Source organism: Dermochelys coriacea, chromosome 2, assembly GCF_009764565.3.
Source record: "Dermochelys coriacea isolate rDerCor1 chromosome 2, rDerCor1.pri.v4, whole genome shotgun sequence".
Taxonomy (NCBI): Eukaryota; Metazoa; Chordata; order Testudines; family Dermochelyidae; genus Dermochelys; species Dermochelys coriacea.
In genome coordinates this window covers 44,064,223-44,081,358 of record NC_050069.1, presented here as the reverse complement: position 1 = coordinate 44,081,358, position 17,136 = coordinate 44,064,223, and the positions used below count along the sequence as shown (strand labels likewise).

General features: G+C 43.4%; 1 protein-coding gene across 3 annotated transcripts in view; it reads left to right on the top strand.

Annotated features, from left to right (window-relative positions):
* The window catches only part of ESRP1 (epithelial splicing regulatory protein 1), a 59,338-nt gene that overhangs the window by 27,115 nt on the left and 15,087 nt on the right, over positions 1 to 17,136 (top strand). The window contains exons 11-14 of one of the 3 annotated variants that reach the window (XR_006278719.1): positions 796 to 1,014; positions 5,816 to 6,014; positions 9,517 to 11,298; positions 12,407 to 12,890. Coding sequence is in view for 2 of the 3 variants with exons in the window: in XM_038393147.2 (XP_038249075.1) it covers positions 796 to 1,014; positions 5,816 to 6,014; positions 9,517 to 9,682 (584 nt within the window). In the remaining variant the exon portion in view is untranslated. Of the gene's footprint in view, positions 1 to 795; positions 1,015 to 5,815; positions 6,015 to 9,516; positions 11,299 to 12,406; positions 12,891 to 17,136 lie in introns of those variants that run through there. The other 2 variants (XM_038393148.2, XM_038393147.2) reach the window with 2 other exon arrangements.

Sequence of the window (17,136 nt, the reverse complement as noted above, 5' to 3'; positions counted from 1 at the left end):
AGTTTTGAGCAAACCTGGATTTTTCATAGATCTGGAGTTTGACTCTTTCTATAGAGCCTTGTCAGTGCAAACAAGAAAACATGCGTAATATTGCTATATGCATATATGTGGTCAAAGGAAATGATTGAATATTCACATAACTCTGTTAGGCAGGGCTCTTACTGTTTAAACTAGAAACAATAAATCTAAAGTGTAACATGATCTTTTTGGCCAAATATAATTACTTTTAGCTGACAGATGGTTGCTGCATGGGCTACTTCAGTCATTAAAATAATTAAATGATGGCTTACACTGTACCATAGCACGTGAATCAAAAAAATCTTCTAGTTTTCAGGACTATTCTCTTCCTCCTCCTCCTTGACCGTGTAGTCTTGTCTTGGTTAACAGCTGCCGCTTTTGTCATCTAGGCTGGATGCATTTTATTGGAAATAACTCTTCTATGACCATATAAAGTGCTTTGGGATCCTACAGGATGAAAAGCATTATATAAATGTAACTTACATAATTAGTAAGTTGCTGCTTTGATACATCTCCTGGTACAGAGCACTGCAACTTGCAGTCTGGTCAAAAACAAACCAAGATGACATTTTCAAATAAAGCCACCGAAAGACTTCAGACTTATTCAGAACTTATAAATTCAAGCTGTATTTTATCCTTGATTAAAGCCTAGTGCCTAGATGACTTACCTTCTAAGTATTGCACAAGTTGACTATAATTTACAAAAATTCCATCTACATTCAGTTCAGTAGAACAAGCTTGAGGTCTCACCATTTCTTTGTTTCTGTTTTTGTGCAGGTGCTGAACAGGTACTCTTCTACACCTCTCGTTCCCCTTGCAGCTCCCCCTATCCTTCCTGTGTTACCTCAGCAATTCATGCCTCCGACCAATGTCAGAGACTGCATACGTCTGCGTGGTCTTCCCTATGCTGCCACTATAGAGGACATTTTGGAATTCTTGGGGGAGTTTTCTGCAGATATTCGGACCCATGGGGTTCACATGGTATTAAATCACCAGGTAGGTAGACAATAGGAGAATATAAGTCATGGTTGCCAGTGTGCTACCCACCACATATATAAACATGATCCCCTGCAGGGTTGATTGCTAGTGAAAAAGCAGGGAAGCAGCCTTGATAATGCCCCTAAATGCACAAAAGTGAGACCGCTACTGATTCTGTCCTCCAAGAGTATAATGGAAAATAATCAATAGTCTTTCACAGAACCTAGCTGCTTCAAGGCATTATATTTTTTTAATACTGGACCCAGTGTAGCCAACCAATTGCTAACAGGATCAACCAAAAACTTGGTGTGGTTATCCATAAATGTATGTAGAATTATTTCCAATGTCTTTAATGTTGCACATGGGGTTTTGAAAGCAGGATGTGTTAGGCTGTATATGGTGAAACATACAACACCACACCTAAAAAGATTAAAAACATTTCAGCTCTTTTCCTTTACGATGGTAGGTGAGGTAGTGGGGGTGAGGAATCTCTCTTTGTGGGGTTGTGATTAAAAAACAAACCAACAACAAAAAACCTTTTAGACTCTCTCAAATTATGCCAAAAAGTCTTGTCTACATTTTGTTTGACTAATGGTAAGGATTTCTTCTGGGGGGGTATTTTTGTGGGGGTTTAAATTTTTTGTTTTGGGTGCCCAACTTAAGAAGCTTTTAAAAGGGACTCTTAAAGAGAGTGGGTGGTCAGCATTTTCTGAAACCAGTCCTTTTTAAGGCTTCTCAAATTGGGCACCAAAAATCATTAGGGCCATTGGCAAGAGTTGTAAGAGTCTCTGCCTCATTTTAATGTGGCCCAATACGTTAATTAAATGTAGTGTCTCTATCTTGTGGACATAAACACATTATTAAAATCTTTAAAATTTACTTGCCATTTTCTGCATCACATTCAAGTAACTAAGTATTTGAAATTTAATCTCTCCCAGCCTACCAAAATCTCGTTTAAAATGATTATAAAGGCAAGTTCATATTTGTAACTTAGTGAAAAAGCATAACTGTCACATGTTCATGTAACATCTGTTACAGGGCACACACAAAGGGACAAGCATATGTGTTGCTATTTATTTGGTGATTCTGTTAGAGTATCACATTGTGTACGCTATATATAGGCTTGGCAGAATTCATTTGTTTTTTTTAATTTAGATGGATAATATCAGTATTCATTTTTAAGCATTATTTCTATCTATTTATTTAAATTTTCACAGTTGTGGGAAATTATGGATGGTGTTGAAGTTCAGAGGGTGTCAGATAATTAAAGATAGTCAATACTGAGATTCAAAAAGTTAAAGCTTTATAACCGCTAAAACACAATTATCAATGTCATATGTCAAAACATATGAAGTAAATATCCCTAAATCAAACTTTAAATTCTCAAGCAGCATTTTTCTTAATTTGGCGGTCTATAAATTTCTATTGTAATGATGGAAATATTTTTTGGTTTTTATGTGTATGGTGAAATAAACACTTGCCAATAATCTAATGCTTCCAAGCCTACAGATATAATTGGAAATCTGCAAAAAAATATTGCCTCTCTTCCATGGGATTACAGAGTAAACAGTTCCATTTACCCAACCAAAATATACAAATTGATACTTAATTCCGTTCTTGTACTTCACAGATCTTTAAACTTGTATCAAAATCCTTAGAAACCTGACAACTGACCACTCTGAACTAGCAATCTTAATCTATCAATTGTTCCCATTCTCCCATGGCTTGTGATATGGGTATGGTTAAAATTTTGTCACGATTGCTTTTAGTAAGTCACAAACGAATCGTGGAAAATAAACGAAAATTCATGGAAGCCCATGACCTGCCTGTAACTTTTACTAAAAATAATGAGGGGGGACTGATTGCGGGGGAGTGAGGGGGAATGACTGAAGCCTGAGGGGAGGGGAGGATGTGAACCTGGGCCCTGCTGAGGAAGGTGGGGAGGGTTTAGTTCCCACTGCCCCAGCAGCTGACAGCTCTGTGGCTCCAGCTTCAGAGTTCCAGGTCTCTCTCTCTTCTCCCTCCCCCCTCCCGCATCACCTGCAGCAGCTTGACACTTCAGGAGCCAGCGGCTCTGCATTCTGGGGGCCCCAGCCCCAGGGCTGAAGTAGAAAATGTCATGGAGGTCTCTGAAAGTCACAGAATCCGTGACCTCCATGACATAATTTTATCCTTTGATATGGGGATGATAATGTTATGATATGATAATGATATGTTTGACTTAATCCATGAAGGCCTGGTCTACTTTAGACAATTAAGTCAATTTAGATCCACACTCTTTGAGCAGCATAGTTAAGCCAACCTAACCCCCTCATTGTTGACAGCCCTAGGTCAACAGAACAATTCTTCTGTTGGCCTACCTACCACTTTTCGGGAAGGTGGATTATCTACACTGATGGGACAACCCTTCCCATTGGTGTAGATAGTATCTACACTGAAGTGCTGCAACAGCACAGCTGTGCCACTGTAGCATTTAAAGTGCAGACAGGCCCTAAGTAAAAAACAGATATTCAACAACAACATGAGTTTCATCTGAAGCTTGTTCCTTCAATCTGTCTCGCATGTTCAAACTGTGTGTCTGGTGTCTTGTAAATTACTCTGGACATGAACCGTAATCTGTTATCATGACAACACATACACTATCCATGCTCAAATTATCTTGGACTGATGTTTTGCCTTGCTTGTCCCATTCTCTTTGGTTTTCTTCCTGGCCTGTGAAATTCTTAAAACTTACTACACTGGGTGCTCTACTAACACAAGAAGAGTCCTTGCACCAAGGCTCTTGCAGTCCACTTCAGACACTGACAGTACAGTCTAGATATGTGAGACACATGTTCCAAACTTGAACCACTTGCTCTATGGTGAGTGGCTGAGAGGTGTCACAAAAGTGTGGGGTTTTTAAGGAAGGATGCAATTGTGCAAATGGCAGCCATCTCTTCAGGGACTTAAACCTGGGACTTTTATCACTCCAGTACAGACCTCTACCACTTGGGCTCAAGGATTAACTAAATTGGCTGGACTGCCAATTCCAAGATTGATTTTAAATATCCAGAGATGGTCCAGGAATAAATTAAATGCATAATTTGTCAACACAGCATGAGTGCCTGTGGGGAAAATGTTGGTGAAGAGATCTGCTGTCTTGCCATCTGTTGCTCTCCTTGCATCCAACGCAGCATTTAGCGGTAGACGGGAATCCTGCCACAACTGCAGTGTGGGAGCAGATCTCCTGCTTCAGTGTAAGGATTTGTCTGTACATTGTGTATTCAGGAATACTCTAGATTTAGACAAGAGCTTGAGTGGGCTTAGCTGCCCTAGTGACCCCCTCTGCAGGGGAAAGAGAAAATTCTTTATTGCAGTACAGCCTGCGGTTATGACCATGGTTCATCTCCATTCTTCCTACATATCACAGAGATAAGCTCTGCGTAGGGCCTGAATTCCCTCCTGTTCAACCTCCCCAAATCCTAGCCCCTGCATAACCAAGCTGCACCAGTTCATTACATGTTGGGCTCTCTACATCTGGTAGGCAGGGTTGGCATTTTCCTCTTGCAGAACCTTCCATCTGAGGAGTTGAGAGCTTCACCAATGCTGGTAAATTCAACTGCACAATACCCATGTTAAGGGAGCTGATCACCCCGATTATACCGATGGGTATTGAATGTGACGGAGATTAAATTTCTGGTCCAAAGTCACTGGTGGTGTCTGTCTTTTGGTATGCTCATATGTTGTGAAGGTCCACATCTTTTAAGCTTGGCCATTTGCAATTTAAAAGCAGCAGTAGCTTGCAAAGGCACATAAACACTTGCCTCTGCCTCAGTAAGTAACAGACACTGGTTATGTTTGGGAAAAGCTTTCTATGATTGCAACCTGATGTAGATTAATGGGTTTTTTTGCAGTGTTGTAGCCTGGTTAGTCCCAAGATATTAGAGACAGAATTTGGACCAATAAAAGATATTGCCTCACCCACCTCGTTTCTCTAATAGATTAAAGGCATCATTCAAAACTGCTGTCACAGTGCACATGTGAGAGGGTAAAGTTTTTTGTTGTGCTTGAATTGTATGGGGGGCCTTGTGAAATAATGTTCATATTTAAATGGTCAAGCTAAGCACTGAAATTAATCAATGCCTCACCAACTTGAATACAATCACACCTTTGCTGTCGTCGTTACTTTTTGTCTCCAGGACGCTGTTCATCTTTATATAGGGAAATGTGCTCTCTGAACAGAGGACTAAAGTTCTTAGGCCTTATCTACTCTGGAAAGGTGTTTGTTTTTTGTTTTCTTTCAATGTAACCTAAGACATGCATTTAAACCAATAATTCTACAACTATAAACCATCCCATGCCATACCCTCCTCCCCATTAAAGCACTTTTCTGGTATAAGAGTGGCTTTTTTGGGGTTCAGCTTAGGTCCCTTCCCAAGCAACATAAGCATAAATGGGGAAAAAAGGCTTATACTGGGATAAGAGGTCTTCTAAATTCTTATTTTTACCAAAGCTATACTTGGCGCTAACATGGCATTTTTATTCTCTCTATTCTGAGCCATAAAAATAACAGCTTTTACTTAAATATTCAAAACAAATAACAGTAGAAGGCTGACAAACATTGATATAATGGACAGTGGGCAGATCATGGGCCCAGGCAGTAGTGAGAATGTAAGTAAGTGTATTAGAACCATTGATTGATACAGGAGTTGGGGTGGTAATGGCCAAATAGTCTTCGTAAAAGATGCTGCTAACATTGCAAGTGACTCCTGTTTGACCCCACATGAGTATTTATATTGGAACTATAGATTTGCTCTTGTTCCTTTTCTTGGTTTTTCAGGGCCGTCCATCAGGAGATGCCTTTATCCAGATGAAATTTGCAGACCGAGCATTTCTGGCTGCACAGAAGTGTCATAAGAAGACCATGAAGGACAGATACATTGAAGTCTTTCAGTGTTCTGCAGAGGAGATGAACTTTGTATTAATGGGGGGCACTTTAAATCGAAATGGCTTGTCCCCACCACCATGTAAGTTACCATGTAAGTTTTGCATGGCTCTTGGCACTACTCTACGCTGTGTGCTGGTAGGTGTTGGAGCTTCTCTCTCTTCCCGGTTCTTTGAAAGGTATATTAAATGGGGGTGATTATGCAAGGCTTTTCAATCTGAAATCAGCAGTAGCCTGTGATTGTTTTTTCTTTTGGTTGTGGATTACTATGACTGAAGAATTACTTTCAAATTATACTCTTGCTTTTCCACTGACAAACTTGTTTTCTGCAACTTAACTTGTTCTGGACAATCAATGACTCTGAAAAGAAACTCTGCCACCTAGAGCCCAATAAAAATTAAATATGACTTAGTTTATCGCTGTGTCTGTGGACTCCATGCCCCTCCCTCTCTCTTTTAAAGGCTAATTCTTGCAGCCACTGTTAATGATTTTTTCTGAGTCTAAACACAAATATTCTACCTGTTGAACAGCTACTAACCCCTGGACTCTTCTCTGGACATCTAAAATGCACGGTGTTAAGGCTGCTGGTGTGTGAGTGAACTATGTATTTAGACATGCAGCTAAGCTAGCCAAATATCTTGGTGGATCAGAAAACAGTACTTTGCTTCAAGCTGTGCTCGTTACTGGCTACGAGTCATTTGGGAAAATGGGAGAAAACAGTTTTAAAGGCGCAGGGGTTGACTTAATCTGTTTAAAGTAAAATGACTTTGAACCCATGGGAAAATAATACTTTGCTTCAAAGGTCACAAATGGTGGGATAATTGAGGTAGGATCCTCCTATTTATGCAGAAGAAATTAAATATTCTAAATCCAGCCAGGTTGGTTATGACCAATGCTGGTTGTTTACCTGGTGGCTCCTTGGTAGCCCATAGAGCAGGGGTCGGCAACCTATGGCACAGTGGGCTGGCGGCTGGGACCCTGGCAGGCAGCAACTGGGCTGGCGGCCGGGACCCCGGCAGGCAGCAGCATGCCATTAAAAATCTTGCCCGCCCCGGCCCGCTCTTCTCTGTCCCTCTTCCCCCCCCCCCCCACCGCCCCGCCACGGGGGGCAGGGTGAAGAAGCTTGGTCTTGCCAGCTGCTGCTGCAGGGCAGGCAAGGTCCCCCCACCTCTTCCGCGGGCATGCTGAGTTCCTGCCCCTTCTCATCTCCCTCCCTGCCACCGATCAGCTGATGGCCCTTGCGAGGGAGGGAGAGAAGTGGAGCCGCAGCACGCGCTCTGCTCCGGGGAGTAGGTGGAGAAGAGGTGGGGATGGGGCCTTGAGGAAGCGGGGTGGAATCAGGGCATATCCCCTCCAGCCCCCTGCCATGAGCTACTCTGAGCAGGGGGCTGGGAGCAACCCCAGGACCCTAGCCCACACTCCCAGCCCTCTGCCCTGACCCCTGCACATCCCATGCCCCGACTCCTGCACCCCCCACAAATACCCAGCCCCCCCCACTCCATGCCCTGACTCTTGCACCCCCCGCATTCCCACCCCCACCAGGAGCACTAAACAGGAGCTCCTGCCCCAACCCTGAGCCCCCTCCCTCATTCTAGCTCCTGGCCAGACCCTACGCCCCAACCCCCAGCCTGATCCTTCACCCCCCTAGCCCTGTGCTTAGTGCAGAGAGAGAGGAAGAGAATGTGCTAGAATCAGGGAGAAGGTAGTTACCCACTCTGTGGGAAGGGCCGGGATCCCAGACCAGCAGCGGGCTGAGCGGACTGAGTGGGATTGGCAGCCGGGACCCTGGTTGGCAGGAGCCAGGGGACGGAACCCCAGACCGGCAGCGGGCTGAGCCGCTCAGCTCACTGCTGGTCTGGGGTCCCAGCTGCCAGCCCCGCTCAGCCCGCTGCTGGTCTGGGGTTCTGGCTGCCGGCCCCTTGCCAGCCAGGGTCCCGGCCACAGGCCCCACTCAGCCTGCTGCCGGCCTAGGTGAACGGAACCCCGGGCTGGCAGCAGGCTGAGCGGGCCAGTGGCATAAGATCAGCATTTTAATTTAATTTAAAATTAAGCTTCTTAAACATTTTGAAAACCTTGTTTACTTTACATATGACAACAGTTTAGTTATATTATATATAGACTTATAGAGAGACACCCTCTAAAAAACGTTAAAATGTATTACTGACACGCAAAACCTTAAATTAAAGTGAATAAATGAAGACTCAGCACACACTTCTGAAAGGTTGCCAACCCCTGCCATAGAGAGTTGGTCCCAGTCTAGTTTCTAGTGGACAAATACTTGTATCAGAGAAACTACCACCATCATAATAAGTCCCTTTGTCAGCAGAAAGGCAAAGGCCTGAATGGGAATGAGGGATGGACAGGTCACTCTTCCCCAGAAATGGGGCAAGTATACTCTGATTCTTGTTCAGAGACTTCTTTTGTGAAGGTTCTCAGAGCAAACTAATGAACTCTGCTGAAATCATGGAAAAGTTTTTGGATTCCTGAGTTTCACCTTCCTAGAGCTATGAGCACAGGTGACTAAAAGTTCAAACAGGCCATGTCCCCTTATCTGCTTGTGATGGGGGAAGGGAGGAGTTGAGTCATCAGATGGTCTCTTCACAACTGCTGGTCCCTTTATATATTTAAAAAAAAAAAGGGGGTTATCAGTTTTGCCATTCCTGGACATTTCTAGTCTGTCTAGATTCATCAGAATATGGTGTTGAAAAAAGGGGAGAGAGAGAGAGACTACTCTCAAGTACTTTGAGGAATAGTCTGACACCCACTCCTCTCCGGTTCTTGTATGTGTGCAACTTGTAGAAACACCTTTGTTTTTAATTTGCATTATCCTGTTAAATGAAGTGGTGACATGGTGGGAAGTACCAAGGAATAATAAATATAATGGGCCTGTTGGGGATGGAGATCTCTTAAATTGAAGGAATGCCCTTTATAATGGGGAAGATTGGACAGATATTATCTTGGATGTTGTCAAGCTTTGTTCTTGTCTTTTGAAGAGAGGAGACTTAACTGATAACTGAAACTAGGCCAGTAAACCAACTCATCTCTTTGGAAAGAGAATTTGTTCCCACAAATCATAGAATCCTAGAAACGAAGGGCAGGAACAGACTTTGGTAGGTCATCTCCTCGAATCCCCTGCACTGAGGCAGGACTAAATATTACCTAGACGTCCCTGATTGGTGTTTGTCTAACCTGTTCTTAACCTCCACTGACTGAGATTCCCCACCCTCCCTAGGCAATCTGTCCAAGTGCTTAACTGTGCCGATAGTTGCAAAGTTTTCCCTGAAGTCTAATCTAAATCTACCGTGCTGCAATTTTATGCCCATTACTACATGTCCTGTAGTCTGTGATTAAGGAGACCAGTTTATCATGTTTCTCCCTATAATAACCTTGAGAGCAAGAGGTGGCTTCTGTATACTGTCACATACCTTTTTGTTTGTTTGTTTTTGTGATTTTCTACACAGATAACTTTATGTAAATGAAAATGTGAGCAAGCTTTTTCCAGGTTGGAAAGACCCTAGAGTTATTTTGAGGCTGTTTTACTGAATATGCTGGAATTTGGTGAACCATGTTAATCTATCTTCCTTCGGTTCCTTTAGGTCTTTCTCCTCCATCCTACTCACTTCCAGCTCCTGCAGCAGTTATTCCAACAGAAGCTGCTGTTTATCAACCCTCCGTGCTTTTGAATCCACGAACGCTGCAGCCCTCCACAGCATACTATCCAGCAGGTGCTCAGCTCTTCATGAACTACATGTACTATCCCAGGTAAGGCAATAAGGAAATGAGGCAGGAACAAACAAGTCCTTTTACAGCAAATGCCTGAAGCTCTCAAAAGAGTATTGGCTCCCATGCTGAAGGCTTGTGCTAGAGGGAACAGCCTGCTCAGTATTTGAGCAGGGTAATTATTTCAGAATCCACAGGTGGGGTTCTAGTTTTGGAATCTCAGGTGGCAAATTTTAATGTATGTAAAATATTGGGCATTTTTCAAAAGTCACATGCTGTTCAAGTGACTTAGAAACACACTTATTATTGCCTTTCCATGGGAATTTTCCTTTTTTCATTAAGGGGCTTTGTGTCAGGTAAAAATCCCATAGTTTGCGTCTTAAAATCAGAGGTTTGCACTAATGTCTTTTACCAGAATTTTGCCTCTTCTGACTGATGCCCTCCACCCTCAAGGTAACTGCTTTTCAGTGGCTCTGTACAGTTAAAGGATTTTGTAAACTTTGATGGGGAAAGGCGCTATATAAATGTAAATATTCCCACGTGCTTCAGTGCAAGTTGACTGACTAATGTTCTTTTCCCCCCTTTCTCTCCTCTGAGGGCTTTTTAGCTTTTTCTGGTTAAAGGAAACGAACACCAGTCTCTTGTGGGTGGGGTATAATGGGTTTAATGTATACTTCACAATTGCAAGGTAACAATCTGTTCTGATTGGAATGCAAAGTACTTCATACTGTCAAGATTGTATATGAGACCTGGTCTACACTACAAAGTTAGGTCAACGTAAGAAGTCTTGTGTCGACCTAGTTGTGCATGCGTCTACATTTAAACTTGTCTCCCACTGATATAAGCACCACGTTACAGCGACACAATAACACCATCCCCCCCTTGAGCCAGGGTCGATGTACTGAGGTCGATGCAGCACGAGTGTAAACGCTGTTGCCTATGTCAACTATAACACTCCTCCAGCAGCTGTCCCACAATGCCTGACACCAATAACTCGGCTCACAATGGTAAATGCCCAGCGATTACAGAATCCGAACAGCCTCCCTTCCCATTAAAGCCTCGTGTGTTTTTTTTGAATGACTTTTCCTGACTGTCCAGCTTGACAATCACATCTAGCAGCAATCCATTGTTTTGTACAACTGCCCAGCTGACCATGCAGGCAACATGTTCCAGAGGCACTCTGGGATGGAGTAGACAGGAGATACTGGATCTCCTGGGCCAGTGAGAAGAGGCTGTATAGGCCCAGCTATAGATCACCAAAGAAAGGTGGACATCTGTGAGCAGATTGCAGGGGAGATGCAGGCGAAGGGGTATGATGGGGACTGGCATCAGTGCCATATGAAAGCAAAGGAACTGTGTCCAGCTAACAGAAGGCCAGCAAGGCCAACAGTTGATCTGGTGCCAAGCTGTAGACCTGCCACTTTTACAAAGAGTTGAATGCTGTACTTGGCGGAGACCCCACCACCACTCCACGGACCACTGAGAATACCACTAAGAAGCCCAAGTGTCAGGCCCCTGGCAAGGATGAGGAAGAGGAGGATGTGAGAGTGGGAGGTCCAGCTACACAGTGAGCCAGAACCTGTCTGAGACTCCACCACAGTCCAGTCGGTCCTGAGAGTTGAGCACAAGCAAGCCTGATTCAGAGGAAGCAACCTTGGGTAAGTGTGTAAATGTATTTCCCATTACAATGATGGCGCCCTCAACTTATCAGGACACAGCTGTTGACTCTTCATTAATTTACTTGTAGTAGAAGAGGTAGAGTTACAACAAAAAGAGGTAGTGTTATCTGCTTTTCATTCCCCTCTAGAGAGTAGGATAGTGGGGCCATGTGGAACAATTTGTTTATGTACACAGGGATGTCCCTTGAATCTTCCTGAGTGATCTTGATGAAACTTTCATCAAGTACTCTGCAGCCCTCTCCAGAATGTTTCTAGGGATGGCAGCTTTTTCTTCCTCTGCAATAAGGACACTTTCCCATGCTAGTCAGTAATAACTTGAAAGACAAGATGCATGAGGTAATATCTTTTATTGTCCCAACTTCTGTTGGTGAGAGAGACAAACTTTCAAGCCACACAGAGCTCTTCTTCAGGTCTGGGAAAGTGACCATCTGAGTACATTTCTGTGTGGCTCAAAAGCTTGTCTGTCTGTCTCTCTCTCTCTCCAACAGAAGGTGATCCAATAAAAGACATTACCTCACCCACCTTGTCTCTCTAATATCATGGGCCTGACATAGCTACAACTACACTGCATACAGTAATAACTTTGGCAAATGCCATTGCAGTACACCGGCTAGCAGCATATGGGCCCAGAAGGCTTCAGGACACCAGCAGCTGTGCGCTCTGTGCCTTTGTTATCCTCAGGAAAGAGAGCAGATAAAATCTTCAGCATCTGTGTTCAGTGGTGACAGCATTGAGTGCCATTGCCCTTTACGCATAGCTTCATGCAACCGAGCAATTCCCTGTCAATTTCCCTCACTCCTGGTGGGCGACATTCACTAATGCTGGTGCTATGAGTGGTACTGCACACAAGCACTCTGTAGCTAAGTGTCTGGTGTAAAATTTTAGGGGAGCAAGGGAAGGGAGTTCTGAATCTTCACTTTCACTTTCCATTGTGACTGTTCTGACAATGGTACCTCTGTGTGGTTTTTATTTGCATCTGCTGCCATTGCAGCCTTGAGGGGGTTCCACCTCCACACCTGTGGAACCCCCAAGCCAGATAACAAGAAAGAGGAGGACTCAGGATGACACATGCAACACTGTCTTGCAGGATCTTGCTGAATCGGACCGTGAGCAAGAGGCCTGGAAGGTGAACACAGCAGATAGCCTGTATAAAGGCCCAGGAATCTCAAAAGGAAAAACACAGAGTCAGATGCACCAGGACATAACGGGGCTTCTCCGACAGCAAACAGATGCTGAAGACTCTCTTGTGAAACTACAGGTTCAACAGTCATGGGCTTGCCATCCTTTGCAGTTCATGGAGAACTCCATTACAGCATCATCTCCCTATACACCATGGTATCAGAAGGACACATCCCTACTCCTACCACTTCATCCCAAAGAACATTAAGGACAGCCACACTTCTCATACACTGACCTGAGACAGCCATGGTTGCTGTATGTGTAGGTAAAATGGACATGAATGTTCATTCCCTTGAAGTTCTGTTCCATTAATTTAAGTTTTTAATGTATTTCCTTTTAAATTACAGACTTCTTCTTGGACTGACTTTGTTACTGAATAAAATTCTATTTGGAAAAATAATTCATCGTTATTAGTTCACAACATACACTGCAGAGAGCTTAGCAGTTCTGAAAGGACCCACTTCTTGCTGTACAGTGTGACAGCACATAGGATTAGTGACTGTGTAATAATCCTACATGTACAGCAAAAGCTGCAAAATTAATAGGTGTATTGACCGTGTTCTATTCAGATGTACACCATGCATCACACAAATCCTAACAGACCCCAAAACAGCAGGACCAGATAGAGCACAATGCATTACTGTGGCTCACTGTTAAAGTGCTCTTTCAAAGCCTCTCTTAGCCATATAGCTCAGCCCTTGTGTCTGGCTGTTGAAACTCAGCAGACAGCCACTCCATTTCCCATCTAGCAGCATTTTTTCCCCTTTTGCTACACAGATATTATACAGGACACAGCAGGCAGCTATAACCATTTATTTATTTTAATTCAGATCCAGTCTTGTGACTGAAGGGACACTGGCATTGTTTAATCTACCAAAAGCTCATTCAGCTGTCATTCTGCACATACTGAGCTGGTGGTTGAACCTTTCCTTGGTGCTGTCAAGTGGCCAGTGTACAGCTTTGTGAGCCAGGGAAGCAACAGGTAGACTAAGTGTCCCCCAGCATCACTATTGGTATTTCAGCATTGGCAATGATTATCCACCAGGTGGGAAAGTCCCCTGCTTGTAGCTTTTTGAACAGTCCTGTGTTCTTAAAGATCCAAGTATCATGAACCTTCTCTGATCAGCCAACCTTGATGTTCGTGCCATCTATTGCTCCACAGCTGTTTGCTGTAAACAACCCCATTGCTGTAAATCCATCCACTAAATCTTGCACATTGCTCAGAGTCACAATCCTGCTTAGCAGGAGGCGATTAATGGCCCTGCACACTTTCATGACAATGGACCCCACAGTGGATTTTCCATCGCCAGAATGATTTCCCACTGATTGGTAGCAATCCAGCTCCACAAGTTTCCACAATGCGATTGCCACTCACTACTGCACTGTCAATGCAGCTCTCATTTTGGTGCCCTTGCACTGGAGAGCTGGGGCAAACTATGCATACAGATCTAAAAATATGGCCTTGCACATCCGGAAGTTCTGCAGCTACAGCTTGTTGTCCCAAGCCTGCATTATGATGTCATCCTGCCAGTCAGAGCTCGTTTCTCGGGCCCAGAAGTGGCTCTCCACCATCTGCAGCTGCTCTGTGAACACCACCAACAACCTTAGAATTGATTCACAGTATATCTCACAGCAATCTGACCTCCAATAAATCGTCATATTCCCCACTGATTCAGTTCTTCTTACAACTCTGCAAATATCGGAGGAACGTGCATTCTGTGCTTGTAACACTTATGACAATAGTGCAGAACTGTGCAGGCTCTGTGCTTTTGTCAGAGTTGGTGGACAGTAAGGAGAGCCATGTGTTTGTTTTTTAAAAAGGTGCAAAAATTATGAGATCTAGATAGTTGTATGCTGAGAAGTTGACCCCTTGCTCCCAGTCCCCCATGTGCAACTCGTTTCTGCCTCACCAGGCATTGTTGAAACTTCCACAAAAGACAATGTGCTGGATGGTGGTGGGTTGTATACTGGGATACCTACCCATGGTGCACTGCACTGTGAATCGACACAAGCACTCCTGGTGAGTATCTGCAGTGCCAATACAAGGAGCTAAGTATGCATGCGCACGAGCAATATATGAACTGTGGTAGCTTTGTTACTTAACTTGCATCAACCAAAGTTTATAGAGTAGATATGGCCTTAGTTAGTGGAATATCAGATGGCTAATCTAAACCTCTTGTTGTGATCTACTGTTGGTTCCCTGAAAGCCATCCATAGTCTTTTACAGCAGTGCTTCTCAAGCTATGTGATGTGGGGGACCAACAATTTTTTTTCCAAATGTGTGCACAGACCAGCCCCCGATGGCTCGTGGACCGGCACTGGTCCGTGGACCACCACTTTGAGTAGCACTGTTTTACAGTATGAAGTATCCTTTCAGGGACATGCTGTGCATATCTGCCATTGTTTGCTGGAAGCCCAGGGCATACTTTAACAACATATCATGCTGAAACATTCAACATCCCTAAAAATATCTAAAGGTAAGTTCTCATTAAACCACTCTTTGTTTCTGTCTGTACTAAACAAACTGTGTTACATTCCCTTCATCACTAGCCACAAACAATTTTTAAGTTTCAAAGTAGCAGCCGTGTTAGTCTGTGTCTGCAAAAAGAAAAGGAGTACTTGTGGCACCTTAGAGACTAACAAATTTATTTGAGCATAAGCTTTCGTGAGCTACAGCTCACTTAATCAGATGCATTTGGATGCAGCTCATGAAAGCTTATGCTCAAATAAATTTGTTAGTCTCTAAGTTGCCACAAGTACTCCTTTTCTTTTTGCAGATACAGACTAACATGGCTGCTACTCTGAAACCTTTGACGAGATGGTGCCATAGGTGCACTCACCGCTGGTGGTGCCTTTTCCTGGCTTTCCTGGGGATTAGATCTCCCCGGTGCAGGGTCTATCCTGTCACACTGTCATCCTGCGGATCCCTCTCGCTCCAAGAACCACAGCCTCCTCTTCATGACTCAGCCTTCTGGCTGGGGTCACTATGTAGTTTCCCCTTCCAGGGGGGTAACAAAGTCTTTCCAGAACAAATTGTCATAGGTAGTCCACTGCCACATCCCCAGTGGCTGATAGAGGAACCTGGCCTCACCCTTTACTCTGGGTTCTAGCTTGGGTCCTCTAGTCAGCAGCCAAGGCCTGCACTGTCTTATCTTACTGTTTTCCCCTTCTGTTGCCAGCTTCCTGGCTTATATAGAACCTTCAGATGAGCCTTCTTCCAATCAATTCCCTGTTCCTCTTCCAGGTGCAGCCTGTGGAGTTAATTGGCCCACCTGGCCATCTTAACCCCTTCCAGTCCTGTGTGGGGTAGGCACCCTAGCACAGATGAGTTATGTTTTACTGAACCAGAATGGACAGCTCACATTTATCTGCAAAAGGGGGAAAAAAATGTAAGAGTTTTTAGTTTTGGAGTTTCCCTATCTTGAAACTTAGGCAAGTGTAGCTAACTTAACTATCATGTCACTTATCAAACTTAACCACTTAATGTAAAAGCAAGGAAATGAATAGCTAAGCACATCATAAAACTTGCACAGGCCACATAAAACAAATAATCCTTCTCAATAAGATATGCAACCTTAATTCGGACCTAAATTACTATTCTTTCTTTGAATCCATAATATAAACACAAGAAACAACCCTTTTGGGGAAAAAAAAAAACTGTGACCCTGTAAAACAATTCTTAACTGTGCAGAGCCCCTACACTGCTGTCAAAGGGTCCTACTGCAAGCTGCTCAGGACCAGGGCCTGTAGATGCACAACAATTTCATATATTGATCAGCCTCAGAAGCAAGTCCAAATATGCCCATAAAGTTATCTTTAATTGACAGTTGTACACTATATTCCTAGGAAACTAAATATGTGATACTATTCCAAAGAAAATCAACTATAACTACTTTATCTCAAAATTCTACTTTCTTAATACATCAGCTGACTTTTTTCCATTTGATAGTTTGTTAGGGTACTAACTAAATATCTTCTAATATTTAGGAAAAGTCTTAATTTATTTAATAAAGTCTGTGGCTTGTTTAGTTGCAATAAAAAACTATCTTATAGAAAGATATGTATTTATCTGAGCAGTACAAGACTTATTCCCTTAGGTTTTGTAAATGATGTGATGAGGAAGTACTTTTTTGCAGGGGGGTCTTTGAGTAATCTTAACCTTCTTTTTTTTTTTTTTTTTCTTTTTTTAATGAATTTTTCTGGAACAGAATATAATCCAGCAAATGTGAAGTAAGTGCAAGGGGAAGGAGTGGGTCTCCTCAGTGCTAAATTTATATATTTAAATGCATGTACATGGAAAAGCAATAAGGAGTCAGTAGCTAATGACCAAAATTGGCCCATGAATCTAGTAAGTGAGCATTTATGGAAATAAGGAAAGCCTCTTTGACCTACTACCAAAAAGTTCAACAGCTTGTGTTGACAAGGTCAAGGATTTCTATAATGGCTGATTCTATCTTTGACAGAGTGCTCTACCCCCCCTTTTTTTTTCTCTATACCACCCCCACCCTCCAAGTTTTCTTGTGCTTATCACAAGCCCCGAGGGAAACAGTTTCAACTATCTTTCTTTCAATGTACTAGTGCAGGGGTCGACAACCTTCGGCGCGCGGCCCATCAGGATTTTCGGCTGGCAGGCCGTGA